Genomic DNA, 14,986 nt, shown 5'->3' on the forward strand with positions numbered 1-14,986 from the left:
GCTCTGAATGAAAGCCCAAAATACCAGTTTTTCTGGCCGTCTCTTAGTAACTTCACACACCCCTGAAATGAGCATCAGGAGTCTAGAACCACCCATGTTTCTCACCTATAAAATCAGGTTTTTTGGTCTTACAAAAATCTCCCTGTGTATGACAGGCTAACCAAAAATTAGTTCTCGAACAAAGGGAACTAACAGGACCAAATATTATGGAACAACAGGACCAATATGAGAAATATGAGTTACATCACCTGCTCAGTGGTGATGGCACCATGGTATAAATTACTCAGTTTCCACTGAGCTAGCTCCAGTACAGGGAGAAGCCCCACTGTGGAAGGATGGGATTCAGCAGGAGCCACGGTCACTGCAGGATAGCTCTTTTCTCGGAAGTTCAAGTATCTCTGTACTGCTTTGCAAATACAAGATAGATATACTTACAACAGAGGCAACACATAGCTCTACCAGCTGCTTTCCTGGGAGATGCAACATTCCTTTTATTTTGGCATCATTTACAAGGATAAAGCAGTCAATTGCAATTTTTTATTTACATAAATTCAGCTTGAGGTCAGAAAAGCTGATTTTATTGCTATCTTTCAAGTATACACCGCTCACTTCAACTGCCTTTGCAGCGTAATAACAGCAGAACTATTTTACCTTTTTTTGCAGAGGGAACATTGGAAGTCCCATCACTGAATTCCATGATTCGTTCACTTGAGAAAACACTTACTTGCAAAACAGAGGAAGACCTGAGCCTGCGCTAATCCATTAATGAAATGGGAAAATTACTCTAGAGACCAAAAGCATCAAAATAAAAAGGACATTTTAGGCTTCATGGGAGTTGACAACTCTTTATTATAAGAATGAAACATTGCAACAAGGTGTTGGATCATTTATTGAAACTAATGTTTGCATAACTTTTCAGTGGTTTGAATTTGTATTTGTAACATTTGTGCCTTAAAAGAAATAATAAGGGAAAGCAATATCCCCGGTTGTTTGGTTGGTTTTTTTTAACATGCCGGTGTGGCAAGAATGCTGGAAGTTTGACAAGGGTGGTACCATCTATTTACACTTAGGAAAACATGCTTGCTGTGGGTGTACAAAAATAAAATTTATTTGTTAAATTACACATAAATATAAGGTACAAATGTATTTTTAAAATACAGATAAAGATAATCACACTTGCATTGTGTACATATGAAAATACAGTATTTTAATATTCAACATACACAGACACATTTATGATAAATGCAACTAGTTGGCAATGCCAGTTCTTCTCAGTCTGTTTTTTTGTTCTTTTTTTTTTTTTTTCCCTTCTGGTTTTCCATAAATATGGAAAAATAGGCTTTTGAAACAATTAGTTCTGCCGGACATCTTGCAGCAGCTTGTTGATTTCTGCCACCAACTCACTGGCATCCATGAGTTCGTGTTTACCATCACTGAGGTGGTTGAGCACGTTGTCAAAATCATCTTCTTCATAATTCTCTGGGATCTCCTCCATGGCTGGCAGCCATTTAGAGGAAGGCTGCGCGCCCGAGTGAGTCCCCAGGCTGGACCCGTTGTTGGCAGGATTTTGGAAATGCGTGCTGGCTGCCCAGGCTGCCACCCCCTGTGGGTAATTCACAGTCTTGGCTGGCAAATGTCCCTTCCTGCGCTCCAACGAGTTGGAGCGATCCATCTCATTGCACTCCGTGTAGGCATCTAGCGAGGGAGGCAGCAGGCGCTGGAAGACGCTGCTCATCTCAGAGAGGAGAGAGGAGGTGCAGGTGTCCCCCGACTCCTCCTCGCTCTGGCAGTCCTTACCAAACGTCGAAAAGCTCTTCTTCTTCTCACTGGCGTCAGCAGGCTGTGGATCTTCCTCGAGGCCCTGCTGCTGCTGCTGCTGCTGCTGCTGCTGCAGCTGCTGCTGGGGCGACTGGAACTCCTCTCCAGGGATAAACATGTTGCTTCTGTAATCGGAGGACGGAGAGGGCAACGGCGGCATCCAGCACTGGTCGGAGTGCCCCAGAACCCTGCACTCCTCCGTGCACAGCCGCATCGCTGCAAGAGAGAAAAGAGGAGGGTGAGCATCCCCCTCCCATTGCACGTATCACTTACATCGACAGGGGCCAACACAAGCACGGAACTTCTCCAAAGACGTTCAAATCTCGGGTTTGGGTTCTCTCTGTGTGCAGGGAAGGTGGCAAATGGTCTTGGATCGAAACGTGCTGCCATTTCCGAATGGTCTCAAAAAATGAGAACGATAAATGCAGAACATGTAAGACAGTCATGCGACCTCTTAACTAGGGTTGAAGATGAACATGTAAATCCCAGGTGGAAAACTAGCCCTTGTGACTTAAAGCCATTTGCTTCCTTTGTATAGTGCTGTTTCATTTTAAAAAACCCCACAAAACGAAGGTGTTTCTACCTCCAAGTATTTACTTAACTTTTAGTCAAGTCTAAAGTCTTCTGTTTTAGTCTAAAAGTCTTCCACCTGCAATTAGAGAAGCATATCCACAGAGGAATTAAAGAAGTAAGAACAAAAATGTGTAGAGGGATCTCCCTCTTCATTAACACACCTCCTTTTGAACTGACAGTGAGGTGGATGTTGAATATGAGGCGATCCACTGCCGTATTACCTTTTATCTAATTCAGTTAAATTTTAATCCAGTATCAGACTACCTAGGGCTTAATTCACACCCCGTGTTTATGCCGGAGTTACTCTGAGGTGCACTTGCAGCTCTGTAGCTCAGGTTGCTGGACCGCGCTGGCTGAGGCGTTGGCACAAGGGGAGGACTCTGACCCACCAGGTGGGCATCCAGGCCAGCCAGGAGGGCTGACCAGCAGAAAACAACAAAGCCGCTCTTTCGGCTGCTGGCTTTTAGTGGTGCCTCTCAGGGAGGAGCAATAGGATAGGGCAAGTGACTGCATCCCTGGGAGCTACGCTGCTCTGAACTGGCCCACAGAGGAGCATGGCGAGCGTCCTCCACAAACACCTCTCCCACTGAAGAGGACAGGGAAAGGTCCCTGGAAGCAGAGACGGGCAAAGCCCTATCAGACAGACCTGCAAAGAGAGACGTGCCAGGAGAGAGGCCACATTTCCCTCTCCAAAGGGAACCGACAGTTGGACGTGAAGCCTCAGGCTGCCCTGCTGGAAAAGACCTCGGCGCTGCAGGGGCCACTGACCGGACTTTGAGTCACATCCTTCAAAAGAGCATTTTCAGAAATGGCAGGCTCTTTGCATTATGCATATTTTGACCATAAGAAGCTTTTGCCTTATTCTCCATCAATTAATGGTTAGATTAGCCCACAGAGAATAGAGTTTCTTTGTCTTTCTCTCTCTATATATTGAAGACATAAGAAATGTTTGCAGTCATGCCCTGTAAGTTTTCCTTGCTTTCTCATCACGTTTCCCATCTGGCTCTGAATCCACTCAGTTTATCAAAAAATCTTTTTCCTATGGTGTAAGCAGAACCGAACAGAATATTTCAATTTAGGCCGTACCAGTGATTGATAACGTCCTACTCTCATCCTGTCAGCGTTATTTATCTCCGCACTTTACGCAGCCCATCGTATTGTTTGTTTTCCTAATGCCCTTTCCGTTCCTCCGACTATAAACTTTCTCTGTGTCTCACATGCGAGAGTAGGAATTTCTTCAGGAATCCAGGTTCAGGCTGCAGGCTGGATATCACACAACCTATTGCAAATGACCCCCTGACCAGTCAGCGTCGAGCAAAAAAAGCATCCTAGAAAATACCAGTGGCTGAAGTTTTGATACGAGTGACTGAAATGCCTTCAAGTGCTTTATTCCCGAGTATGAAAAGCATGTGTGTGATGTTTTACAGAAAATGCCTAAGAGTCAGAAAGGAGGAAAGTGACCCATGGAGCCTGCACCAGCTCTCAACTCACCCCAGAAGGTGAGGATTACTCTTCGAATTAAGAAGACTCCTTTAAATTAATGGGAGACTTTCAATGGTCTAGCATTTCATTAGTACTGAGGGTCATCTTATTGTGAGTTTCATTACTTATGTTATCAGGATTGGTTTTGGTACAAAATAATAAATTCTGACACTCCTGAACATAAGATCCAAAGATATTCTGAGGAAACCCAATGGTGTCACAGCCTGCCCTGAAATCAGCAATAAATAAAAAACCCCAGGTGTACCAGGTGGGGGGTTTTTTTGTTTTTTTTTTTTTGGCCAGAACTTAAAGCTTCTTGGGGAGGATTTAAAAAGTGAGAGAGAAAGAAACGAGTCTTTCAAGGACAGTTATTGAACTTTCGGATCATGTCATTTGTGAAGTTTCAAGGGACTGGCTCCGCTGCTTTCCGTTTCTACCTTAAAGGGACAAACCGAAAGGACTTTCTCACAGCTTTTTGCCCGTGGCCAGAGTGACAACGCAGAAACATTTCAAAATGGAGAACAGGAAACCTCCAGGAAGTTTTCCTTTTCCCTTTTTATTTGTTTGGATTGCAGACCAATTCAGGGCTCATCTGAACAGGTTCAGCACACTTATCCGATGGATGAAGACCACGCATAGCGGCAAATGGACACCTGGGTGAGATTAAATGCCCGTCCTGCTGGCCCGGCCCAGTTCTGCCTGTACTCAGCAGGAGTTCTCCTTCCTTTGAATGGGACTAGCGTTGGGCGAAGGCCGGGCACTTTTGGAAATCCTACCCTTTGGCTTCCTGTTTAGAGACCGAATTGCAAGAGCTGAAAAGGAGCCACGGGCGTTTCGGTGAGCCAGGAGGGTAACTGCTCCTGCCCCCGCTGCCCACCGGGAAGGGGACGGCTCTTCCTCAGCCGCAGCGGGGCTGGACGCCAGCGCAAACGCCATGCGCTTGAAGCTCCCCTGGCAACTAAGAGCTCCAGCACATCCCTCCCTACCTCCTTGCCAACCACAGCAGAGAATGAGACGTGCCTCATGCCAGCTGGCAGAGGAATGAGTAGTAGGAGCTGGGGGAAATGAGGATAAAAAAATATATCAGGACTCCAGATTTCGGTTAACGATTCGGAAAAAATAGTAACTTTTCAAGGTGCCTGGTTCTGAAACGTTGGGTACGTAAGACTAAGCTGAGGAGGTAGGAGAGTGCGTGGGCAGGTGATACGAGACCTAGTCTGGGGCAAAATATAGAAAGAAAATTTTGAAGTTAAAACATACAAGAAAAACAAATTAAATTTCCAGGGTTTGTTCCTGCCTAGTGTAAGGGCATATTTCTCAGGGTAAAACGCATCAAGGTCAGGTACAACCCCCTCACCGCTGTTTTCCATGGCAGCGGAGGGAAAACCCTCCTCCAGCCCTGGGCGATACGGTGGGTCGCTTTAGGAGGGAATACATGCTGCACCGCCCCACAAAGCAATGTGCTCCCATGTATAGAATAACTTCCCTAAACTTTTTAAGTTTACACTCTTGGTTCAGTGAACCGTACTGAAATTATCCGGCCCTCTCAGCTATACAGAGAAAACCAACTATGATCTGAAATAAGTTCAAGATCTAGGGTACGAGCAGTGGCTGTATAATTATTAAAGTAATTACAAAAATCTCGTATCTGTACTTAGCGTGATTTCCCATGGCCTCTTTTATTCAACTTATAATTGGGCATAAATTTAAAAGTGGTACTTCATACACATGACTATGTACGTGTGTGTTTATCTTACTTTCACTGACCCTTTTCTAGCTTTTTTCTTGCCTGCCCTCAGCCCCTGAATGGTACCTCTTAAGCTCTTTCTTCTAGAAACTAGGGTTGCAAGATTTAAAATCTGGGACATATTTAGATCCTTCCCTTGCCACTCAAGCTCATTTTTCAGCGGGGAAAAAATACACTTTTCTTTCTTCTCCATCCATATCCCTAGACCACTTTCAGAATCCACTTCTGAATGGTAGAAGTTTGTATCGTATGGATCAAACCCACTGTGGAAAACGTATCTCCCAAATTATAGCTCAGTGTATTTTTAACAAACCACAACTGCCTGGCTTTGCAAAAACATCCACCCAGTCATTAAAAGTCTAAGAACATGGAGCAGATCGTGCTTTTGGGGTGAATTTGAAGCCAGCTCATGATGATGTGAACAATAGAAGAAGTAGGCATTGCTCTGGGCAGGTTTTCAGTTGCATCTGAGGTTTCATTTTACTAGACACGTGAAGGCTTCAGCTCAATAGTTACCATGAAGCAGAGTAAAAAGGAAGGAAACACGGGACTTGAAAGCTAAAGAATTTTTGCTTTCTCAGTAGTAACTTTATCAAAGTGACAGCCAGGCAGCACTGTAAATAAACTGTTCAGCTTCCATTGTGCTCTTACCTGCAGGAATTCTCCCATCTGTAAGGAAAAGGTCACTGAATCCTTCCCCAAGAAGTCTGTCAATTGGAGACTCTCTCCCCAAATCATAATCACTGTCTCCAGCTTCACTATCACCCCGGCCACTGTCTTTCAAGCTGAATTTATCCATGTCTTGTAGGGCATATCTGTAAAGAGAAGTGTGGTGATGGTGGAATTACATTACCTCATGTACGTTACATTCCCCTTTTTGATTAAAAATACATGGCTGTATTTTCTGATACATGTACATGCACATGTGGCAGAACCTCCAGTCCAGATCCTCACCTGTAGCTTCTGGAATACTTGTTTCCTCGAAAACTTGGCCTTGGTTGATACTGGCCCTGGTGAAGCATCGAGAGAAGCTGAGAAACCTGCTAAAGAAAAGGTGAAGAGACTGATTCCTTGAAATGAAAGCTCAGATTCCTAGCTGCAAAACCACTAATTCGCTTCTCGGGTGTGTTTGTTGGGTGGTTGGGGTTTTTTTCCCTTTAAAGCTTAATTAAATCAAATTCCTGCACATACATAATGCAGTACAACAGACCATTTTGTAGCATTGTGTCTGCCACAGGAAACATCTGAAGACTTTGTACAACGAGGAAATGCACTGCTGTTCATTAGCCTCTGAACTCATAATAATTAATTCATTAACAAGTAAAACAAGTAATTAAAGAGAAGTGTAGTTTTGTTTTGTTTAGAATCAACCCTTTACCATTCCAGGATCCTAGTTCAAAACAAAATGCCATCGCTCTACATGGAAAGAGTTACCAGGACACAGCTCATTCAAGCCATTACGTAGCATTTGCAGTAAAAAATGAAATGGGTAGTCTCAAAGCTTGAGATAGTGCGTGCACGTATCAGATAGATACACTCTGATCATACGTTGTAACAGCTGTACTTAAACAGTCTGAGTGTTTAACCTTTTAGTTCTCCATCCCCATTAACGAAAGAATTTCCTGTGCTGTTTCTGTATATAAATACTCAGGCACTCCCTCTTTAAGAGAGCTACGCAGAGGGGAAGGGAAGGCAACGAGGAAAGAAAGAAAAATCAGTAAACCAGAGCAGAATACTGTCTCTGTTACAGTCCGTTGTTTCAACCTCACAGGTTGAAATAATTCTATAAATAAAAGATTTAATCCTGTTCCCCACGGTAATGGATTCAGCTGATATTGGAGTAAAACTTCAAAGCTGTGACATCTAAAGAGAAATCCGTAACACGTTCTCATTGGGCATAGATCTAATCACTGACTGCTCCCACAGGTTGCATGCAGAGTACCGCCATGCTCCCAAGTGAGTGCATGAGTGAATGGATGTGCAAAACGAGGTATGGACCTTACCTCAACAGCCGGAGTGGCATGGGTGAGTTCCAGGGAGAAATTTTCGGGCACGTGGTTAGAGGAGATTGTCACCAGGCTGTTCAGCGACTGGTGGCTGTGGTGGCTCTGCCGGCTGCTCATTTGTCCCCTTTCCAGGGTCGGAGATGATGACGGAGAAGATCTGTGGTGAGATCTGATGGGTAAAGTGCCATTAACGGTCGGCACTAATGTAATGTCCCCTTTGTGGATCTGTCTTGAGGGTCGTTTCGGGTGGTGCTGGTAGGTCGATTCCGCCACGCGACAGTTGTAGGACCTGGTGTCCTTCTTCTCTCGATTACATCTTGTAGCAAAGATGACCATAATGACCAACAACACGGCACATATCGACCCTAAGGATATAATCGTTATCATGGAGACATCCAGGGAGGGCTGGCTTACCAAAGTAGCTTCTGTGCTTGAAAATGAGTAAACATACTCAAAAATGGTACATTTCAGAAGTGCTTTAGTACTAAGCTGAGGACTGCCTTTATCCTGGACTATCACAAAAAACTCCCACTGTTTTGCTGGAACTGATTCAACACTCACATTGATAGAGATGTCACAAGTTTTGGGATCCATCACAAAGATGCTGTTTTCCTTGTCAGCTGCTATGGAGCAGCTGAGTTCAGAGTTCATACCAGAGTCTCTATCTGTAGCCCTTATCCTGGTGACAAGAAAGCCAATGCCAGCATCCTTAGGGATCGAGATTTCTGCTGTGCTGTTGCGTAGCGCTGGCCCCACAATGATGGGAGCGTTGTCATTTTCGTCAATGATGGTTAGCACAACCGTGGTATTACTAACAAGCTGCTGACTCCCTCCGTCCCTAGCTTGAACCATGAAGGCAATTTGATTCACTTCTTCATGATCGAAAGTTCGCAGGGCATAGATGGCCCCGTTGGAGGGATCGATGGTCACATAGGTGGTTATAGAACTTCCCAAAATATAGCTCTCCAAAATAGTGTAGGTCACCTGCCCGTTGTCACCAAGATCTGGGTCTGTGGCTGTGACTGATGTGATGTACGCTCCCGGAGAGTTATTTTCCAAGATAACAACTTCGTATCTGTTTGTCTGGAAGCGGGGCGGGTTGTCATTTTCATCGCTGATTTGGACAGTAAAGTGTTTCACTGTGGAGAGACTTGGCGTTCCCTTGTCCTCCGCTATTACAGTCAAGCTGTATTCAGATCTCTTTTCCCTATCTAGAGTGGCATTAGTCAAGATTAAATAGTTATTTTCATAAGTCTTTTGAAGTTTAAAGTGGCCATGTCCGTGGAGCTTGCAAACTATCTCTCCATTCACGCCAGAGTCCTTGTCTTGCACTCTGACCAGGGCAACAAAAGTGTCCAGGGGTGACCCTTCAGAAATGTAAGCTATCTCTTCTTTCTCTGGGGACATCAGGTTTAAGTTAATTTCAGGTCTGTTGTCATTCACATCCACGATTTTAATGATAATTTTGCAGTGAGCCGGAATAGAATTCGGCCCCAAATCTTGAGCCTGAGCATCAATCTCATAGGATTTGGTTACTTCATAGTCCACTTGCTTCAGGAGGGTCAGATGCCCTTTTTCTGAATCTATCTTAAAAGTCTCAGTAATTTTGGCAGACACATGACTACTGAAAGAGTACACGACTTTACCGTTAGCGCCCTCATCTGGGTCGGTGGCATTGAGGTCTATCAGCAAAGTCCCAATCGGTGAATTTTCTAAGAGTTGGATTATATACGACTGTTGCTCGAAAACAGGGCTGTTGTCATTGGAATCGGAAATGCTTATTTTCAGGAGGGACGATCCAGACCTCTGAGGCACCCCTTTATCTGAAGCAGTGAGCTGGAGTTCGTAACTTGACTTCAACTCCCGGTCCAGCTCTCTAACCACGATCAGCTCCGCATACTTAGCACCATCAGTCCTGGTTCTCACCTCGATACTAAAAAAATCATTTGCGGAAAGGGAGTAAGTGTGGAGTGAGTTGTCCCCTACGTCCGGATCAAAAGCGCTGTCCAAAGGGATCCGGGTTCCTACCGCTGCGCTCTCTGATATTTCGATAGGGATAAGAGCTCTGGAAAACTGGGGAGAGTTGTCGTTAATATCCAGCACTTCAACTTCAACATGGAAAAGCTGCAGATGTTCGGTGGGCAGAGTGATCACGTCAAACTCTATGGAGCAGTTTAAGTTTTTCTGGCAGAGCTGTTCCCGGTCAATTTTAGCTCCTATGCTGATTTCTCCATTATCCTCACGGACTACCAGCAAGGGAGAATTCCCCCTCTGCATGGCTCGAAAACGAACCGAGGAAGGGTTAGGCATCTTTAATAAAACATCAGCTACATCCTCCGATAGTCTTGCAATTACTGATCCAACTCTCTGCTCCTCATAAATCCTGTATTTCAAATTCTTGCCCAGCACAGCCTTATTGAAAGATATTATCACCAGTGCAAAAATGAATATAAAGTGCATTTTACTGCCGATTCGGTGCATTTGTAAGTTTTTGCAATTCATTTCTCCAAGCAAGTTAAAAAGCAATTATTTCGACTTCCTTCGGTACCTTAAACCCAGCGCACATCTGGTCCTTTAAAACTTGAAAACGCCTTTTCTAGTCAGCCAAGTATTAATATCTTACCGAATCAGGAAAAAAAAAAAAAAAAAAAACCAAAAACTTTTTTTTTTTTTATACACACCGTGCCAGGACATCCAGATACAATCTGTAGGCAATCCACGCTTTCTCATTTGACTCCCCGCTCCTCTTCCAGGATGAAACGTGTCAGGGCAGCGCGCTCCTCTCCCGCCGGGAGCATCCAGGGACGGCCGGGAAGCCAGCGGGATCCGCAGCCGATCCTCCGGCGGAGAGCTCCTCTTCCCTTCCCTCTCCCCGCCAGACTAACCGCCCTGCCTCACCGGCTCCAGCCTAAAATCCTCCGCAAGTTCGCTCCAACTCCCCAGACAAAGCTTTTTGCCCGGCATGTGCTGAGCCCCGTCCAGCCAATCAGCCCGCCGCCCCGCCGGGAACAGCGCGGCCGCCCCGCAGCCCTCAGCGCCGGGCCGGGCGGGGGGGGAAGGCGGGAGGGCGGGGGGGGGGACGGGGACGGGCAGGGCGGGGAGGGGGGGACGGGGACAGCAGAGCGGGGAGGGGGGGCGGCAGGGCGGGGAGGGGGGGGGTACGGGGACGGGAGGGCGGGGAGGGGGGGCGGCAGGGCGGGGAGGGGGGGGGACGGGGACGGGAGGGCGGATGGGGGGGGGGGGGGGCGGCTCCTCCGCCAGCCCCTGCTGGCCGCCGCGCAGGGGCGGGGGGACACCGTACGAATGACTAAAGGGCAACTTTAAATCAACTTCTTTCCTCCCCCCCCGCCCACTGCCCCGCATTTTCAGGGCATTTTCAAGCGGGTTTTTGTGATTTTAATTCCTCCCCTTCCTGCCACGAAAAATGCGATCGCGCTCCTCATTTACATACTTTTAGGTTCCCTTGTTTAACTAACTGGGATCTTTTTACTGCCTTTGCTTAGTAAACGACCTTGGGGATGACGTCTCTCTAACGTGCCTCAAGAGCGTCTTCTGGCTGCTTATTTACCTATTACCTGCTTTTCCTCAACGGCTCTGCCCCTGCGTGGAGCACGGGGAGATCTACCCTTCATCCCCTGGAATCTCTCCCTCCTCCTTTCCCAGTCAGTAAGGTTTTGCACACTCCTGTCCTTCCCCTGGCTCCCTCTTGCAGCATTTCTGACCTCAGCGCAGCTGCATTCGCCTGAGCGGGGTTCTTCTGCGGGTGCGTGTGTGCGACCGGCTCTCTGGGTGTGCTTCTCTGCCTCTGGTTTTTTTTTTTTTTTTTCTTTGCTCTTCCAGGCGTTCTTCAGAAGATTTTTTTTTTTTTCATCTCAGTTGATTTAAAAAAAAAAAAAAAAAAAGCGCTTCATGCTTCACCATGACAATTTGTGCTAAGTACACTTTCTACGCGCCAAGTGTTTTAAAGAAAAAGAAGCGGCGAGATACATGAAGTGTTCGAAAGTGACAGTTTCCTTGCCTCTCTGCTATTGCTGAAAACTGTTTTCACGTTTACACTGCAACACATTTGCACAAAAAACAAACAGAAAAAAATCTTCCGACTGAGTCGATCGTGTATTTTGTGTACACCAGAAGTGGTGTAGATCCCTACCTGAGCTTCAGGCTGCACCCAGGTCGCAGAAGCTGGTGTGTTCTTCTCATTGCAAATCTATGACGTGATTTGTATTTCCTCTTTTTTGCACTTGCTTTTTAAGTTTATCATTTTAGCCACGGTCTCGCCATGCGTTTTATTGGGTTTTTGGCTAACTTTGACCATTTTTTTATTGGTGTTGCCCGTAATCATACCATCACTCTATTGCTCTTTTCTCTCTCTTATTCCCCCCCCCCATGTCCAAAAATGTAAAAAGTAAATCTCTGATTTTCCCAATTTACTTACTCTCAGCAGAGCTCAGCCAAAGTCACTAAGAAGGTTCTTGCAGAAAAAGAAAGCAGAGGAGGCTCAGCGTGAACTCTCCTTCTTTTTAAGCATTCAAAAGCATTTTATAAGCCATTGTCTCTTTTTTTTTCACAAACCAGCGCCGTGTGGCAAATTGTGCAGAATAGAAATGCCCATAATGAATGTATTTAGTACTGGGTCACGCTGATGAACATTCTGCCCCCATGAATAATACTGTTTTACAAGTTTGCAGCCCTTTCAAATTGCTGATCCCCAAACCCTATAGGCAAACTAGAAAAGCTAACACAAGCAACTGGGACTTTAGAAACCCATAGCCATCTGGCCTAAATCTCTAACAATCCAAGCCAATAATTATATCAATTCAGGCTTTAGTGAACCCCTTTGCAAACACCAAAAGAGCAAAGAAAGGAATTAGTGGCCATTCTAAGTTCTGGTGGAGAGAATTCAAAGATAATCTAATTCCATTAGTTCGTGGACAGCTTTTTTTGGAGCTCTGATAAATCTTTCTAAAACATTTTTTCCAAAACACCAGTGTATACTCTTTTCTGACGATAATTGGGGAAATAGGTTCAATTAAATGCTGTTCTTAGTGTCAATAAAAAGTATTTTGTTGGTAAAAGAAGTCACTGCCCCTTTACAGGATGAGTACAGGAAATGAATAATTCATAGTAAAAATAATTTCGCTGCTTATAAACTAAAACATTATATAAATGACGTGTGCTTCCAAGTAACTGTGTAGTTCATTTAGATATGCAGAATTTGCTTTATGCAATTTTTATCATTTTCCAAATAATAATTCCACTTCATCACATCGGTCTTTCTCAGAGACATACTCTTTTTATTAATAGATAGCAGGATACGTACAGACAGGAATCACAGCACCTCTTTACTTTTTTTTTCCCTTTTTTAATTTATGTCTTATTTTGCAACTTTACCAGTCAGGTTATATGTAATATTATCACTTAAGTCCATGCTGTCTTGCAGCTAAGCATTTACACTTTTCATGACGATAAAATGTCATTGGCACAATAGTCCTTACCTGAATCGAACTAAAGTAATGAAAGTGTCTTGATTTTCTTTTTTTTTTTTTTTCATCTGACATTCATTTGAACCTACAAGTGAGAAGGAACGCATCTTGGGGTTGCTTGTTGAGACGCAGCAATATTTAAGTGCGGGGGGCGTCTAGAAGTGATACTTCTGTAGGGTGCTTACGAGCGATCGCAGCACTCCCAAGGCTGATTCCTCCCATGTCCAGAGAAGGAGTTGTGTCTGAAAGTCTCTTAAACTCCAGTCCACCTTTGACATGGCAGACTTCCCTTACAAAGAAAAGGGAGAGTCCCACGTGCAGCCCGCAGACACTTCTTAGGGAGCGTGGTATTGTGAATGCTGTGAGGCACGTGAGCGGAGTGCTGCTGGCCTCCTGGAGAGTAATCTCGGTTATTCCCACCTAATACCGATCTATGCACCACAACGCTCTTCCCAAAAGTTGCATTCAGATTCTCCAGTGATGCACCCGAGGAAGAAAACCAAACCGGCTCCAACTAGCACTTCCTACAGTACTGCTTCAGAAACCATAGCTGCACAGCAGATTAATTAATTTTTCACTTAGCTGAAAGTAGGTTTAGTTCTGTGGTCGATATACTTGAAAGGCTGTCTTGTTTCTCCTAGGAGTTTTATTGAGCTCTCAAGCATACATTTTCTTCTAAAAGTTACTGATCCCCTAGATGCACAGTATATATGCAAAACGTAGGTGACAGAGAATTTTACTTTGGAGAACTATTTTGAGAAACAGTCCCTCAGCTGGGACAGAGGAGAAAGAAAATAATTCTCTTAACAATGATAGAAGCACAGTGAAATTAGCACAGCGCCATTTGGTTCATCCTCCTCCTCGCACACACACGCACACAAAAATGAGGTTTTATTCACCTTCAGTATGATTTATTGCCTTATGTTGCATCATGTTACAAAATGTCATGTGCACTATGCTCCAGCGCACAAGACACGGCAAGATAAAATTTGATTTGACACCTGTGTAATGAATGTGAAAGACAAGTCTTCCTAAGTCAGAAGTGTATTCGAAAAGAACATTTCCATCACAATGAATAAGAAAATTGGGGGGCTTCATCTCTCCTTCTCTCTCTCCCTCCTCTTCTCTTTCTCCCTCCTCCTCTCCCTCCATCCCTCTTCAACAAGCTTGTTTCCCAAAGTAAAACTGATGACAGAGCTCTCTTTGCTCTTTGTACTCTACATTTCCATCTGTTGCAGCATGAGTGCAAACTGAGTGAAGAGTATCCTTGTAGACAAACAAGTGTTGCCTACAACACTCATTTTATACACACAAAGAAGCTGATCAAAGGTCGATTTGACGCTGTTCAGTGGAGTGGGTGAAAGGAGGCTGATATTTCAGTCTGATTTTTTGCACAGATAAAAAAATCACAAATTAATGCTGTACTTGTCCAATCTACTAACAATCTCATCAGTCATGTGTTCTACATGGAATCATAGAATGATTTGGGTTGGAAGGGTCCTTGAAGATCAGCCCCCATGTTGACCCATGGACACCCTCCAATAGACCAGGTTGCCCATAGGTCAACATGGGGGTTGATCTTCAAGGACCCTTCCAACCCAAACCAAAAGCTCCATCCAACCTGGCCTTCAACACTACCAGGGACGGGGCATCCACAACCTCTCTGGGCAACCTGTTCCAGTGCCTCACCACCCTCACGGGAAGAATTTCTTCCTAACATCTAATCTAAATCGACCCTCCCTCAGCTCAACGCCATTACCCCTTGTCCTATCGCTCCATGCCCTTGTAAACAGCCCCTCTCCAGATGTCTTGTAGGCCCGTTTAGGTACTGGAAGGCTGCAATCAGATCTCCCCGGAGCCTTTTCTTCTCCAGGCTG

The 14,986-nt window shown here is 45.0% G+C and overlaps 1 protein-coding gene across 2 annotated transcripts; it reads right to left on the reverse strand.

Moving 5' to 3' along the window:
- Positions 1-577: 577 nt before the first annotated feature.
- Positions 578-10,695, reverse strand: PCDH18 (protocadherin 18). 2 transcript variants are annotated; one of them, XM_010299208.2, is made up of 4 exons: positions 7,624-10,695; positions 6,575-6,663; positions 6,272-6,435; positions 578-2,034 (listed from the first exon to the last, which is right to left on the reverse strand). In XM_010299208.2, the coding sequence occupies exons 1-4, from the start codon at positions 10,126-10,128 to the stop codon at positions 1,352-1,354; spliced, it is 3,441 nt and encodes a 1,146-aa protein (XP_010297510.1). In that variant the 5' UTR covers positions 10,129-10,695; the 3' UTR covers positions 578-1,351. The 2 variants fall into 2 exon arrangements, with proteins under 2 accessions (XP_010297510.1, XP_010297511.1); XM_010299209.2 differs by having other exon boundaries at positions 580-2,034; positions 6,575-6,660.
- Between the last annotated feature and the right edge of the window lie 4,291 nt (positions 10,696-14,986).

Source organism: Balearica regulorum, chromosome 4 (genome assembly GCF_011004875.1).
Source record: "Balearica regulorum gibbericeps isolate bBalReg1 chromosome 4, bBalReg1.pri, whole genome shotgun sequence".
Taxonomy (NCBI): Eukaryota; Metazoa; Chordata; class Aves; order Gruiformes; family Gruidae; genus Balearica; species Balearica regulorum.

What these genes read in the sequence shown, in the direction of transcription:
- PCDH18 (XM_010299208.2), bottom strand. Translation starts at nt 10,128, where the DNA reads ATGAATTGCAAAAACTTACAAATGCACCGAATCGGCAGTAAAATGCAC. An exon ending in ATGCCACTCCGGCTGTTGAG is followed by an intron (nt 6,664 to 7,623) that starts GTAAGGTCCATA and finishes CCTTTTCTTTAG; the next exon opens with CAGGTTTCTCAGCTTCTCTC. An exon ending in AAGTATTCCAGAAGCTACAG is followed by an intron (nt 6,436 to 6,574) that starts GTGAGGATCTGG and finishes TTCTCTTTACAG; the next exon opens with ATATGCCCTACAAGACATGG.